Source organism: Eublepharis macularius, chromosome 4 (genome assembly GCF_028583425.1).
Source record: "Eublepharis macularius isolate TG4126 chromosome 4, MPM_Emac_v1.0, whole genome shotgun sequence".
In the NCBI taxonomy this organism is placed as follows: Eukaryota; Metazoa; Chordata; class Lepidosauria; order Squamata; family Eublepharidae; genus Eublepharis; species Eublepharis macularius.
The window spans coordinates 133841418-133857030 of NC_072793.1; the positions used below are offsets into that span (position 1 = coordinate 133841418).

The window sequence follows — 15613 nt, forward strand, 5'->3', positions numbered from 1 at the left end:
CATTTTCTCTTAAAAGGAAAAGGCTCAACGTGCAAATAAAAATGCCCATGGATGATACCCACTGTGAGGAATCAACAGGCTATAAACTCAGTTATGCGTGCTTTGGAGTAAAGTTGCATGCTCAGCCCTAGGAATTTCTAGTTCAAAAGATTTCTAGTTAAAATGTTTTCTTTAGCCAATATAAACAATTAGTTTAGGAATATTATTGGTATAAGGGAGCTATTTATATTCTATCAGAAGAAAAACTGAAAACCTAACTCATCACAGTAACTACGCAGGCAGGAAATTTGCTATCTTTCCCTGCAAAGTACTTGTGTTGACCATTTCAGGCAGCTAAATGCTTCTTTTTTTATTACACAAATATATGAATTCTATTTTGCCTTTCTAGCAGAGAGTGAGGAAGAAGATGATATTGACATGGAAGTTGAAGATCCAGACAGCACTGACGCTGAAAAGCCAAACATCATTAATTTTGACACTAGTCTGCCAACGTCACACGTGGTATGTGCACTGCAGCATTACCCTTTTATTAACATCATTGTTATCTGTGGCAGGGTTGTAAATGTCAGTGATCTGGGGCTGATATGAAAAACACTGTACTGGGACCAACTCACCCAAATTTGTATTGCTAAATAAATTTAGAAACATAGACCTGGAAGGGACCCCAAGGGCCATCTACTCCATTTCCCTACACAATAGAGGACATTCACAGCTATACCCCCTACAGTCCCCCAGTGACCCCTGCCCAATGCCCAGAGGAAGTGAAAAAAACCTGGCCAATCTGGCCTGGAGGAAAATTTCTTCCTGACCCCAAAGAGACAATCAGTATCTTCCTGGGGCCATAAGAAAGGGCCTCAAGAGCCGAGCACTGGCTTTTTAATATATTTTAAATACCATTTTCCTAATAATTCAGCCAGCCTCTGTTTAGTGTCTAACTTACTTAACCTTATGTCTGCTAATAGCTTTTATTCCCTCCAGAAGAGCTTCTTCTGGATAATTTGACTGTACTAGCATTCATGATTAGGTAGGGAACATAATCCCTAGCATCTTGGGTTACTCTGTGCTCTATACTACCACAATCTGACTTCTTTCAGGTTGCAAGGTATAGGCAATAGCACCTTCCCATTTACCCACAGTTTCCCCAGAAACTTAGTAGTACTAGTACTTCTCAAGCCTCAAATTATGTAGAAGAGTGGTCTGTATCTAACTATCTCTATATCTTAAATGTACATTACACATTTGAAAATTCCTGTCATATCTTCCTCTAGCCTGGTTCTTCATTAAATATTCTGAATATGTTACTATAATTGTAGATGGTTATAATTCAAGGTTGGGCCAGAGGTACCCTTCCACTTATAGAGGGTCAGTTCTATGCCTTGTGCAGAAAAATGAAACCCAAGTAGGAAGGTGCTCTTCTGCTTTTTGGACTTCTTTGAACTACACTTTGCCAAGCAGTAGCACAAGCTGTAGAATGCATATCAGTCTTGCATATTATAGGCCTGTAGAAACTTCCACAAGTATTTTTTTAGATGTTTGTGGAACAGCATTAGCTATTTTCTTCATCCTATGTCTGTTGTCTTAAATGCTTACATTTATAAAATGTTAACAAATCCCAGACTTCTCTTTTTGTATTTTAATATTTCCATTTTAATTTTTAAATTTTGAAAGTATTTAGGATCTAACATGGAAGAGTTTCATGGGAGGACTGTTCATGATGATGACAGTTGCCAGACGATTCCAGTCTTGCCCCATGTGATGGTGATGTTGATTCCTGGACAGACGTTGCCTCTGCAGCTGTTTCACCCACAAGAGGTCAGCATGGTGCGGAATTTAATACAGAAAGACAGAACCTTTGCTGTTCTTGCATACAGGTAAAAGAGTTCAAAGGATTTGTAGATGTGTGGGATTGATGCTACATTTGGGGAAACAGGAAATGGAAGATTATTGGTGGTACAGGATTCACTGACTGCAGTCCAAAGCTCTTTGGTGGCTGCAGTGTACTCTCTGCCATGTGAGCAAGAGTTACTCTGTATGCTTCAGTATCAAAAATGATTTAAACCCCCAGTGGATTATAAACATAAAACTTTTTACCAGCCCCTGAGTGAGTTAGAATCCATCCTCATACAGAGCCCTTAGTTTGGTGCTCAAACAGCTGAAACAGGGAACCACAAATATGCTCTCTTCAATATAAGAGAAGGAGTTTTTTGGTTATTATTGTTTATGTAGCACCATACATGGTGCTTTACAGAGTACAAGAATGAGGGGCTCCTCATCCCTAGAAGGTTACTGTCTAAAACTTGAGACAGAGAAGACAAATGGAGCCAAAGTGTGTTGAAGATAGTGGTATACAGTGGGAGGACATGCATGTATGTCTGTTGTGATTATTTTCATGGGGTTGCATCTTAAAGCTCCTTACTGTGAAATTAGTGGTCGTCATCTTACGGAAGTTGATTCATGGGGAAGGTGGAAGCCTATCCCATGATGTATCAGCCTCATCTTTGATATTGGTTTGAATGTTTGACACATTGTTTTTGTGTCTACATTATCAAATCTAGAATGTCATAAAATGAATTTTTATATTTCTTTTACCAGATTTACTATTTTTTTAGATTGTAAAATAGGCTGGAATTTTATTTTATGGAAAAATTGGTAGAAAATTGTTGATAAAAGGAAATGGTTGAGAAGGTAGTTAAAAATAACTATTTTGTCTTTCTAAGCAATGTACTTGAAAGAGAAGCACATTTTGGAACAACTGCTGAAATTTATGCCTACTGTGAGGAACGGGAGTATGGAATTGAAACTGTTAAAGTAAAAGCAATAGGAAGACAGAGGTTCAAGGTGCTCGAAATAAGAACTCAATCAGATGGGTAAGAAAATATGTATATTCCATTGGTGAATGAGGAAACCAGTTATAGATAACAGGTTTTTATAATCTTGTCCGTACAAACTGTCAGCTGTCCTTTTTGCAGGTATATTTTAAAATTGCTATTCACAAACCAGGTACAAAGTCTAGAAATCACTGATAGCTATGTCCTGTAAAATACATAACACAAAAGTACCAAATCGTTGGCCAGTAGTGATCCACATAAATGTGCCAGCTTCATTTTTAAATATGATTTCTCAAATTAGAAGCGAGCTATAAAAGTGTAGTTTGTGATGGTGCAGCACAATGATTCCTTTGGACACCATGATGCCTGCTGCTGTGTTTTCTGGCCCTTAGTCTCCAAAGCAAATGCTGGTTTATTCCAATCATTTGCGTATGATGGACTTTAGAAGACTCAGGAGGCCCCACTTTTGTGAGTGCAGGGAGCATCTATTTGGAAATGGCTGCCTGTGTCATAGTAAGATACTTGACTTTGAAACTCTTAATGTTTTGTGGAAATTCCTAATCTTTTGTGATTGGTCCCAGCTGCCAGGAAAGCCACTTTATGATTGGATCTGCCCCCCTATGGCAGCCATTTTGTTGTTGCAACTACTACCTGTTCAGAATTCCAAAAGTACCCATAGGTTCATCAAAGCTGGGAACCCCTGGTAAAATTAGACTGCCGGTAGCTGATCAGTCTACTTGGCTTATACTACTATTTGTACTTGACTTGCATTAGTTTTATTTCTAGGAACTTGAAAATTTACTTTTTTCCTGATTATGGAGAAGCCTCCTACATATATAAATGTGTGAACAACTTGTGGAAGTTTCTGGCAAGAGAACTCAAAATATTATTTATTGATGCTTAAATTATGTCCTTGTGCTCACACACTTCCCTTCCTAAACACTGAGGGAAGGATAACTAGAGAATATTTCCAAGTTGTCCTATCCAGGAATTGATTTAAACAAACAACAAAATCTAGTGTGGAAGAATATTGATGGTAGCACTCTATAAAGGACATTTATAGAAGTTAGAAAATGTGACTGGGGATTAACTTTGTTGCCATTCTCTGTCTGAAAGATTCAGAGCAATGAACTGTAATTTAAACGATGAATAACTTAGAATAATTAAAACATGACATGCTAAAGTTGCACTCTAGATTCAGAAACCAAAACTATCCCAGAAAAAATAGCATTCCATGTGAAACAAGGAAATCTTGCATGTCCAGTCACCTCACTTTTTTGAGCAAGATTGAAGTCCAGCAGCTCCTTTAAAGACCAACAAGATTTCTGGGGTATAAGCTTTCGAGAGTCAAAACTCTTTTGAAGGGAGCTTTGACTCTCAAAATTTTATACCTTGGGAATCTTGCTGGTTTTTAACGTGTTATTGAACTTGAATTTTGCTCTTCTGCTGCAGACCAACGTGGCTAGCCACCTGAAACTCACTTTTTTGAGTGTTTATCTTCTTAAGATTCTTTGTATCATGTATCTGGTGAGTTCTCTAGACAGTCCTGCCATGAACAGTACCCATTCCATGTATCTCCCCACTGTAGGCTGGAATGAGTTGTGACAAGTTAGTTTAAAGAAGGGAATAAGTTGTAATATGTCTATTCAGGGAATTATTTACTAAAGTTATTATAACTCACATTGCACAACGTAGTTGACGTGACTTCATTAGGTGTTTAATATTAGAGTAAACTGAACTTGGGATTTTATGATTTTATGGCATGTTGTTTGGAAGACACTTTCATCTTTAGATTTCATTAAAGAGAACCAGTTTGGTATAGCGGTTAAGAGCGGCAGGATTCTAATCTGGAGAACCAGGTTTGTTCCTTACTCCTCCTCTTGAAGCCGGCTGGGTGACCTTGGGTCAGTCACAGCTTCTTGGCGCTCTCTCACCTCCATCCATCTCACAGGGAGATTGTCATGAGGATAATAATAACACACTATGTAAACTGCTCTGAGTGGGTGTTAAGTTCTCCTGAAGGGTGGTATATAAATCAGACATTATTTTTATTATTTTAAAAGAAAGAACTAGTTTTATGAATGGAAAAATCTTATTATAGAGCATAACTAGATGCATAACAGAAATCAGCGTAAGGTATTGATATTTTCTAGATAGCTTTTTGAAAACAGAATAACGTTTTATTTTTAACCTTTTTTAACAGGTTTCCTTTTTTAGTTATTTTACTAGCACTTCAGATCTCTTGTTCAAAATTGTTTACAAATATAGCTTTGTATTCTTAAAGTTTTTAAGAATCTTTTCCATTTTTCACTTTTTTCCTTTCCATATCCTTTGAGGCTCTTCTCTGTTTCTCTCTTTCTTTCTGCATCTCTGTCTCTGATCTTTCAGATTTTTACTCAAAAAGAAATTTGAGGATTTGGTATGAGAGTCAACATGAGGCACACTTTGGAAGGGACGCAGGTGGGCGGGATGTCTGTCTGAGAGTTCAGTTGCATGTAATAAAAAAGTCTTGGCAGTTCTCTTTCATCTTCAGTGATGGAGAGTGCTTTCACGTTGTAGCTGACTTAGGGCCAGGGGCGGCACAAGGGTTTACCACGCTCGCGGCCGGCTGGCTGGCCGGGCACCCCTGCATGCGTGCGCACCAGCCTGCGTGATGACATCACGTGTGACGTCATCACGGGAGCGCACGCGCCGCCGCCGGCCCGATTGCTGTGGCGGGCGGCCTCCGAGCTCTCCCGCTCGGTTGCCTGCGCCGCCGCAGATGCCTGCCCGCGGTGGCTGCGCCTGGCCGGGGGCTTGTGCTGGCGGCGGCAGCGGCGCGGGGTGGGAGGGATAGGAGGCTGGTGCTTTGTGGTGCGCGCGCTCCCGTGCGCCGCACCTCCTCCGGCGCTCCGTCCGGCACCCCGCGCCTGCGGCCACCGCCTACCTGGCCTCAATAGGCCCGCCGCCCCTGCTTAGGGCGACCCCCTGATGGGGGTTTTATGGCAAGAGATTAACAGAAGTAGTTTGCTGTTGCCTGTCTCTGCAATCCTGATCTTTGTTGGAGGTCTCCCATCCAATTACTAACCAAGGCTGACCCTGCTTTGCTTCTAAGATATGAAGAGACTAGGCTTGCCCAGACTATCCAGGTTAGGGCTCCATCTTCAATAATAAAACAAATTATCTGGACTTTTAGGTATTTGAACACAAGATGGCAGCACATGTTAAGGCCAGCAGCTGTTGCATCTGTAAAAATATTTTGATACAATGAAAGACTGATTTGTTCTTTAAAAAACTTTTGTCATGACCTTTGTAATATCTATAATGATCCTGGCACCTAGTGTCAGAAAAGCTAGCCTTTTTGCACCAGGTTATTTTTTTTCCTTTTTACCTAGGCAGCTGTGGACTGTTGATGTTTGTTTAGCAGGCTGGGTTTTTGTTTTGTTTGCATCTTTTCATAATTTAATTTTTGCATTTAATAGTTCACTGATTTTATTTCTAAGCAATTATTAATCCATTTTTATTACAGTGCTAATTTATTGAATGTTATACATATTTGTTCTGCTTTTTTGTAATAGGTTTTATTGAATGTTATAAATTAGGGTATAAATTTCTTCTTCTGCAAGTCATCTTGAATACTTGTTGAGAGTATAGTCTAAAACAATACAAAAATAATTACATTTACATAAAGAACATCACTGTGTAGCTGGAAAAATAAACAACCTGGTTATTAATTACCTAAATAGGACTTGAGCTTGGCTTCATTTCCAGTGAATTGTTGCAGTCAATTCAGTACTTCATTATAAAGGGCTTGCAATTCTGTTTATTCTTATACAGATTTTCAGTGTGATATTCATATTGTGAAGTAAGATGAAGCAGGACAGACTATAGATTTACTAAATAGATGCATATGTACAGTAAAAAATGTGTTAGTTGGGGCTCGGTTAACTGGCATGCTAGCTGCCACTCTCTGTTCTCTAGGTAGAGCAGGCAGTGACAACGGGCTCAAAGTCCCTTCCAGCGGTTTGTGGGATCCCATGCTGTTGAACATCACTGCCCCACTACACAGCTGATTGGTGATACTGGAGTGGGAGGGTGGGGGCAAAACATGCCTCCCAGTCTCCCAAAGCATTTGGGTGGTGTGGTGGGATGTGAGCCTCATTCGAGCCACAGAACACATTACCTGCCCCATCCAGTTGGTTTGCTGTGCCCTCCCTGTGCCCACCACTCTACTGATTGATAATACGGGGATTGTTTTTGACTGTGCAGTTCTGGCAGTGGGCGCTTGTCTCTCGGCTGAGAGCCCACTGATCCAGCGCCTGATCCTTCTCTGCTAGTCTTCTGTGGTGCTAAGGGCAGGGGGCTTACTTACTACCATCAATAATGTGGAGAGATTGTCATATGTAGCTCAGCATTGCTGAAAGTGGATCTTTTAAAACAATCTTGTCTGTGAAGTTCAAAGATAGCTCCTACAGAGCTTTTTTTTTTTTGAAGGGCATATAAGCAACTTGTACTTTACTTACCCCTTCCACCCATCTGTACAGAGTTGTGGGGCAGTTCATCTATAGTACCTCTTTCACTCCCAACAAGAGTCATATAGCAAAGAGTGCCATAGCATTGCTATGAAGCTTTCTGTTAGAGAAAATAATTATATTCAAAAATTCCAAATCCAGTTTTGAATTTTGCTGTGATGGCAGAAAAGAGTGTAAGCTTGTGTTTGGTTTTAATATCATTTCCTCCTTTTTAAATGTCAAGGTACCTTACAAAATTGAGTTAACTAAAACATAGCCATGATAGAAATGGAATATTTGACCATCAATGATGTCAAAAATGGATGAGGGAGTATTCATAAACCGTAAAAATAAAATGCAGAAAATAATGTGAAATAGCTTAAACTTTTGTGTTATGCTTTCTTTGAGATGTCTTGTTTACATGGATAAAGGGGCTGAATAAATAGCCATATTTATTCAATCCATAAAAGCCAGATGGGTGTGATTTTCATACCTATATAAAATCTTTTTATCAGAATCCAGCAGGCAAAAGTACAAATCCTTCCTGAGCGAGTACTGCCTTCAACGATGTTGGCAGTGCAGCTGGAATCTCGCAACAGATGCCACATATTCCCTTCTTCCAAGCCTACAGCGTGGCAGGATCAGCATGTACATCAATGGCGACAGAAATATCAAAAGGTCAGAAGTTAATTGTATTTTTATATGACATTTCAAAAATCAATATAAATCCCATCTGTCTTTTTTTAAAAAGAGATGTGCAAACTGGGATGGTATCTGTCAGACTCTTTCTATTGCTGCTGTTTGTTTTGGTGGCTTATCAGTTCATTGCAATGGGAAGCTGCAAGTTTGTTAGATAAGTCACAGCTGATTCTAATTACCTGTTGACTGCTCTTGGTTGAGAAGGGAGGGGAATAGAGACCAAGCTGAAAGGCCAAAGTCTGTATGCCTATGAAGGTAAATGCTTTAGTTCCTCTGCCTTCTAGAAGTAGGTCAGGCTTACATCCATGTAGAGATGTAATAGGCACAGTCAGTAGTCAGGTCAAGCTTAGGCATCCATTTTGTTGTTTGTAATGTTAACCTTGAGAAAAGTTTAGTTTAGGTCAGTTTGGCTGTGCAAGATTTTTACCTAAATGCAGTATGTGATTTCCTCCATATGGATTGTATGGGTAGATTTGTGGGCAGGCTAGTAGATGGTGCTGCCTTTAATATTTAAAGATAGTTTTAGGTGGATGCTACTGGACCTAAATCTTATTCTTTTAATCTTTGACCTTCTTGCCTCGTTCTCTTATGAGAGTGTAACGTGTGGATTTACACAATTAAAGTGCCATTCGTACTGAAGGTTTTCTAGTGCAAGTTCAGCCAAAGTCACCACTTTGTGTTCACAGAATAATTGGATCAGGAGTTCTGGATAGAGTCTTGTACTATTAACATACTCTCTTGTATCTGGGATTATCTGTGTACTCCTATAGTTTACAGTCTTTATCATACTTTTACCTTTTCATCTTTTTGGCCTGTATACTTACAGGTGTTTTAGTGTGGAAGTCCAATGAATCAGAGCTGATTGGTCTTTGCTGTGGGAACCATCTGAACTAGGATTCTTCTTCTTTAATAGAAAGTGCAGATTATAAATTCTTAAATTCTGTCCTTCCTAATTGTTTAATCTTGGTGAAAGGACCAAACTGTAGTGTAGCACATTTTGCAACCAGTCCCAATGCACATTTTTTCAAACCTTCTTCTCCCCAACCCCCACCCTTTCAGTCTTATCATTCCACACAGAATTAGTTCAATGCGAGCCATAACCAAGTTTAACACTAATTCAAGGTTCAAAACCTGGTTACTGTTAGCTGTAGTCTATTGCCCATGTAACTGTAGCCATTGTTCAGGCTGAAAGGGAGTTCATGTGCAAGTCAGGGTCGCTGGGAGAAAATGGCTAATAGGAGGTTAAATATGACCTTGTTAAAAGACAGGGCGTATTAAGTTCATTACGGCGCCATCTCTATTTTAGAGAAAATGAAATTGATCTGATTAGGTGTCATTATCAGTTATTGCTCATTTCCAAAAGCACCTGAGATATGTTAGGTGTTTTGCAAGCAGGGGACCCGTAAGGATTTGCAGGTAGATATCTCATTTTAATCTGTTTCTCCCCCTCTCACAATTTTTCTTTTCCTCTCCAGCCCTTATAGCCTTTCCTATTCTGCTATATTTCTCTTTCCCACCCACTGGCTGCTCCCCTCCTCCCAATGTTAGCATTCACTCTTTGCCTCTCTCTAGCTTACTTTCCCTCAGGAAAAGTATGGCTAAGTTGCACAGTTTGCACAGTGGCCACTGGGTCCAGCTCCTCTCTCAGAGGATACCAGGGAGAAGATGGGACTTTTTCCAGGGCTGAGCTTGGCTTCCCAGTCCATCTACCCCACCCCCACATCTGTGCTTTACAAAAACTAAGGCTTGGGACACTGAGCAAGTGTTGTGGCTGCCTTGCAGCCCCCCCAAATGGCTGCTGAGACCTCACTGGACATTCTCTGCTTAAAGCTGCATGTGCGCTTCTATTATTGGGGGGGCCTTTTAATCCTTCCAAAGTTTTTTTTAATTTCAAATCTTTCTGCAAATCTGCAACCTTGAGGTTTATAGAGCAGTCCCCCCAGTCTGTCCCTAGCACCATTTTGCAGATGTAGTGATCATATAATCTGTGGCCCACTACAAGTGAGGGACCTGAAAGAACTTGTGGGAGGGGGAGCATTCCATTTTCACTATTTCCTTTTTCCTTTCCCCAAAAGCCCCCCCCCCGTATCTTCTTCCCTTTTCCTGTTTCCTTTTATCCTTCCCACCCACCAGTGAACTTATTTACCCCTCTGTCTCCAGCTTTCTTTCCTTCCCTGCCCCTTTCTTCATTTAGGCTTAATTTTCGTCAAAGGTATTGTATTTCAGTTTAATAGCTTCAATAAAGAATAAACGAAGTCCTAAAAACGATACAACAGTGACCAGGTTTATTTGCATGCTATGTTGTACAGTAAACTGCTTAATGTACAGCAGCATAAGATCAGCTTCATGGGACAAGCGATTTCCAATTTGAATGGGCCATTTCAAGCACACAAATGCAAATGACAACATGTGTTAGTTACATTTTATCCTTTCTACCCGACACGTTCCTCTATGGAGCTCGAGTCAGTGTTCAGAAATGTGAGTCCTTGTTGCTTTTGTTTCATCATCAGATATCCTGAGGTTCCAAAGGAATTTTGTATTCCTTAGTGTAATGATTTGCTGTTGGTTTTTAAACCTTTGCCTTTGGACCTTTAATCCAGCTCCTCCTTACTTTACCTTAAACTTGTACTTCAAGAGGGCTCTGGTCACATCCTTTTTATTTCCACTTGCATAGAGCTTTAGGGGTTCACTACTTTATGTAAGCTTTTACCTTGAGAACACCTTCCCTTTTGTGTTTGTGTGACCTTTATATTGCTGGCTCCCTGACCCAGCCAAAAGGATTTTGCTGTCACCTCCTTAGCTTAACTGGAAATATAGGAAGGCCTTTAGATTGCAAGACCTGAGCAAAGCTGTCAGCTATCAATGACTGAATGGTCAGCATGTGAAGGTAGTTATGATGGAATAAAAGGATCTTTCTTGTTTAAACAAAAGTTATTCAGAACAGTTCTTAAGCTTGATAATTTCAAAAACAATTATCTTCTTAAAAGTATATCCATAGACTCAGTCACACAGAATAGTTTTCCATGCAGATCTTCACTAAAAGGCTAAGCTCTCATCTCATTCCCACAGACATAATTCCCACATAGCTTCCCTGACCTAGATAGAATAATTTCTCAATCAGATTGACTCAGGCACTCACACAGTTTGCCTGACTTAGGCTCTCGGGCTTCCACACAGTTTGGCTGCTGTAGTCAGAATCCTTTCTCTGACTTAGCCAGAATCTCCTGGCTGATTAACTTTCTTTCAGAAACACTCTTGTCTCTCAAGCTATGCACAGTGTGTCTGACTCAACTAGAACACTTTCTCTCAGCTCACTGACTAAGAACTGCAGTTCTCTTCACCCCCTGGGGTATTGTTACCATCCAGTCAGAGCAGATGCCATTCACCCATCCAGCCCCCTTTCCCCTTTCCTCAGAGTCCTGTATTTAAACCAACAGTAACAATTTTTTTTTAAATCCCACATTAGCAAACAGAAATAAAATCTAAACTCCTTAGATGCAAAGCATTACACTTAGTATGAGGGACTGAAAAGAACAGTGATACAAATACAGGATGGAGTGGGGTGCTGGAATGGGGTCATTGATTAAATATTTTTAAATAAGCCAGTACTTCCTAATAGTATTATCCTGCCTTGGTGACCCTGATCAAAGAAGAAAGGTAGGATATAAATTTTGTAAATAAAAACTAGCTTATTCTGAAGTAAAAATGAAAATATATTTGTGTTTCCAGCGCAAGTTCCACTGTGCTAGTCTGACTTCTTGGCCACCTTGGCTGTATTCCTTATATGATGCGGTGAGTATTATTAAGATCTTAAATTTTATTACATTTAAATTCATACACCTTAATGGTTTGTTAGTCTTCAAAAACATTTTATTTTATATTTTTTAAATAAATAACAAATAGATCTTATAACTCCCTTCTGCTAAACAAGGAAGGCTGTTGTTTTCTTAGTAGAAAGAAACATGGAATCCAACACAATGTGCTTTCCATAGCTTGGACTGTTTTCTTTTGTCCTACTAATGAATCATTGCTGTATTCCTCCCACAAAGTTGGTATAGTCTCCTGTGGATTAATTATGACCTGCTCTTATTTTTAATCTAATTGTCTTTGTACTTCAAGAAGTTCTCTTGCTGACTTTGTTTTGAATTAACTAACATGATCTTAAAATACATTTTTAGCATCTCATGAGCTACACAAATGTATATTTTAATTTGCCACAATTTTAATAACTGATCTACTGATAAGCTTTGAACTTACATTGGTATGATGATTTTGAATAACTTGTGTACTAGTATTGTGCTCATTTGGACCCCGAGTGCAGTGAAAATAGTATTTTCTTTATTTTTTTATTTTAATACTTCTACCATTTAGTTTCCTTTTTAGTATGCTGCCCACAGCACTTTTCTTAATTGCTAGTATAGAATAATTTCAATTAATATATTTGTCTTTAGCAGAACTAGGTTTGATATGTCTCATATGTTCATGCTTCACTCCTGTTATGCTTATGTAAGCTTACATTAACAATAAAGAAAGCTAAATTAAGAGTTATGTTGTGAATGCAGAACCATTTCCTTTCCTGCACGACAGAGAATTACTAGGTTTATGTATTATAGGTAGTTGCTTGTTTGGTAAATACACTAAACTTTTGCTATGTGCTGCTTTAAAAAATTTTTTTAAATTATTTATATGTAATAGATGTAGATGAGATGATTGTGTTTTTAAGGTGTTTTTAATGATGTGTATATTTGTATTCTGTTATCCGCCCTGAGCCTGCGAAAGCGGGGAGGGCGGAATATAAATACAATAAATTAAATTAAATGTAAAAGTTAGTATTCTGATAGCCTAAGCCTGTGAAGTGACTGTTGACTGATGTCTGCAAATGACATTGAGTAGTAATATTTATACAGCACTTGCAATATTGTTCACACACATTGTTGTCTTGCAATAAGTAGACCAGTGATACTATCCCATATTGCAGATTGGAGATGAAGAGATAATGTTACCTACTGAGTTTGTTGTAGAAATGGGGTGGCTTTGATCAGTTTAACTACTGAAATATGATATATATATATATATATATTCCTTTATTCTTTCTTTAGCCTCTTACAGCTATTTAGCTGACATACATATCTTTGGTACAAGCATAGTAAATTGTGTTTCTGTTTTGCTCAAAGTTTACTTTATTTTCATTTGTGTAAAGGCAGATGCCTAGGGAATATCCTTGCCCTGTTCAGAATATTACATTTTTGCCTCTGTAATAAAACAATCATCAAAGGAGGTTTGCTTATGCTTATTCTTCATTCTTCTTCTTTAATAAAGAAAAAAGAAGTTTTTATGTTTAAATTAGGTTTTTCTTCTAACACAAGGAAACCTTGATGGAGAGAGTCAAACAGCAACTGCACGAGTGGGATGAAAATCTTAAAGATGAATCGCTTCCATCAAATCCAATAGGTACTCTAAGATACTTAACTAAATTCAGAAAATTCCTTCATATATCACTCTATGCATCACCTTGCTTCTTCGCCAGTAGTGGTCCAATGGTAGGAGCTGTATAAATTGGTTGTTTCTTCACTACAGTATGTTACTCTTCAAAGTGCCAGAGCAGATCATTTGCTTTTAAGATGTACACTGCTCTTGTCTGTACATCTATAGCAGTTGGGCCCCTTTGCATAGAGAGGCCTTATATGGAAGATACTGGAAAGGGCTTTTATGTGGTCCTTACTCCATACAACTTGCTATGTGAATTTTTGCCATCTAATGAGATCACCCCACCACTATCATCAGATCCTTCAGGCAATGCTATGGTAAATCTTTGTCACACTGCAGTTCCAAAGCTGTTGTACAACTAAGTGGGTGGGGAAAAAGCCAGGGGGAGAGGCAAAAGTGGAGCGCTGCCTCTGTGCTGAGTGTAGTTGTTTCTTGCTCACCTTGTTCCTGTCATTTGTGTAATGCAGCCAGAGGTCATGTGTCAGCATAGCAGTATTCAGCATAGCAATACTGGTGGTAACTGAAGAAGTGAGCTGTGACTACCCTACCACAAATTTTGTTGGTCTTATAGGTGCTACTGGACACTTGCTCTTTTCATAGTAATATTGTCACTCTTTTGAAACCAGTTCCAGGGTGTCTCCACCCCAAATAACATAGAGAAGCATCCTTTGCCATGTCACAAATGTCATTATAAGACAAAAACTCTAAAGGTAAACTGCATGAGAGCTCAACTTATGAACACATACTAAAAGCACATAAGACATATCTATTACCCCTCCCCCCATCTTTTACACTAGAGTTGCCACACAGCAACTGTTGACTGTTGGTACATTAATTTAAAATATGCACTGATTAATAGCAAGATAAAATTGATCTAGTATCAAGAATCTGATTCAGCATTTTGAATTTTTTAAAAAATTGTAAGTTGAGGTGCCTTCTCTCTCCCCAGATTTTTCATACAGGGTTGCAGCTTGTCTGCCCATTGATGATGCATTACGAATTCAGCTCCTTAAAATTGGTAGTGCTATTCAACGACTTCGATGTGAGCTAGATATTATGAACAAAGTAAGTATACTAAACAACTTTATTAAGCTGAATCCATTCAGTATTCATCAGTGATTTTGGTATTTTCAGACAAGTAAAATCATTAACATGCTTTCTCCTATGCATCCCCCTCCCATTTTATATTCAAGAATCAGGTTTTCTGGCATAAACTTTGCTAATATTTAGAGATGAGATGGAAGAGTATGCCCCTTGATAATTACAAATGTGATTATTTTTAAAACTAGAATATATTAATTAACTGTCCAGTAAAACGGGTGCCTGGAATTCTATAGATCTTAAGCTTCTTTCTGCTGGTGCAGGACTTCCTTTGATTCACCCCCTGTCCCTTTTGATTCACCCCCTATGAGTTTATAATCTTAAAGATTATAGGAAAATTCTGTTCCATGAACACAGTGGCAACTCATAGTGCTTAGGACCCGACTTTATATTGTCCTCATATATTTGGCTTCAGGGGATGTATTGTGTTTAAAAATACATTTTAAAAAATGTAAAAATGTAAACTGAAATCTTAATCAATCTGTAAATGAATATGGAATAAAAAACATTTGAAAGAAATGTGATTCTACACAATTTTCTAAGGCCAAATATATAATATTTGAGACTCTAAATGGTGAGGTAGAATTCCCATATTGCTTGAAGGTGCAGTTTCATTTAATATGATTCCAAGTCATTCTGTTGTTCTAACTCTTTAAAACTGACAATTCCTAAAGTAGTTAGTTTATTTTGCCTCTTATGCATTCAGACGAGTTTCAAGTTGAATATAATGACTTGAAATGTTTCTCTTCTGTGCTGTGGTGGTGATTCTTTTTATATTTTCCAAAAATGGTAACTGATACATTATTGGGGGGGGGGGGAGAGGTTGGTAATGTATTGTTACTTTATTGGTTCATCATTTGATGAGAGAATTAATACATTTTTCTGTCTCAAAACACCCTTTGAAAGGAAAATAAAGTCCACTTTTACCCAACTTCAAAAGTAAATCTTTGCATGTATTAAATGAGCTTAGTTTTAAATGTATTAAATGAGCTTAGTTTCAATATAGTG

At 38.5% G+C, this 15613-nt stretch overlaps 1 protein-coding gene across 2 annotated transcripts in view; it reads left to right on the forward strand.

Annotated features, from left to right (window-relative positions):
• CRBN (cereblon) overlaps nt 1–15613 on the forward strand; it is a 30709-nt gene that overhangs the window by 10084 nt on the left and 5012 nt on the right. The window contains exons 2-8 of one of the 2 annotated variants that reach the window (XM_054978492.1): nt 389–501; nt 1669–1871; nt 2718–2867; nt 7834–7996; nt 11747–11809; nt 13384–13468; nt 14454–14569. In XM_054978492.1, the coding sequence (XP_054834467.1) occupies nt 389–501; nt 1669–1871; nt 2718–2867; nt 7834–7996; nt 11747–11809; nt 13384–13468; nt 14454–14569 (893 nt within the window). The remainder of the gene's footprint in view (nt 1–388; nt 502–1668; nt 1872–2717; nt 2868–7833; nt 7997–11746; nt 11810–13383; nt 13469–14453; nt 14570–15613) is intronic. The other variant, XM_054978493.1, reaches the window with a different exon arrangement.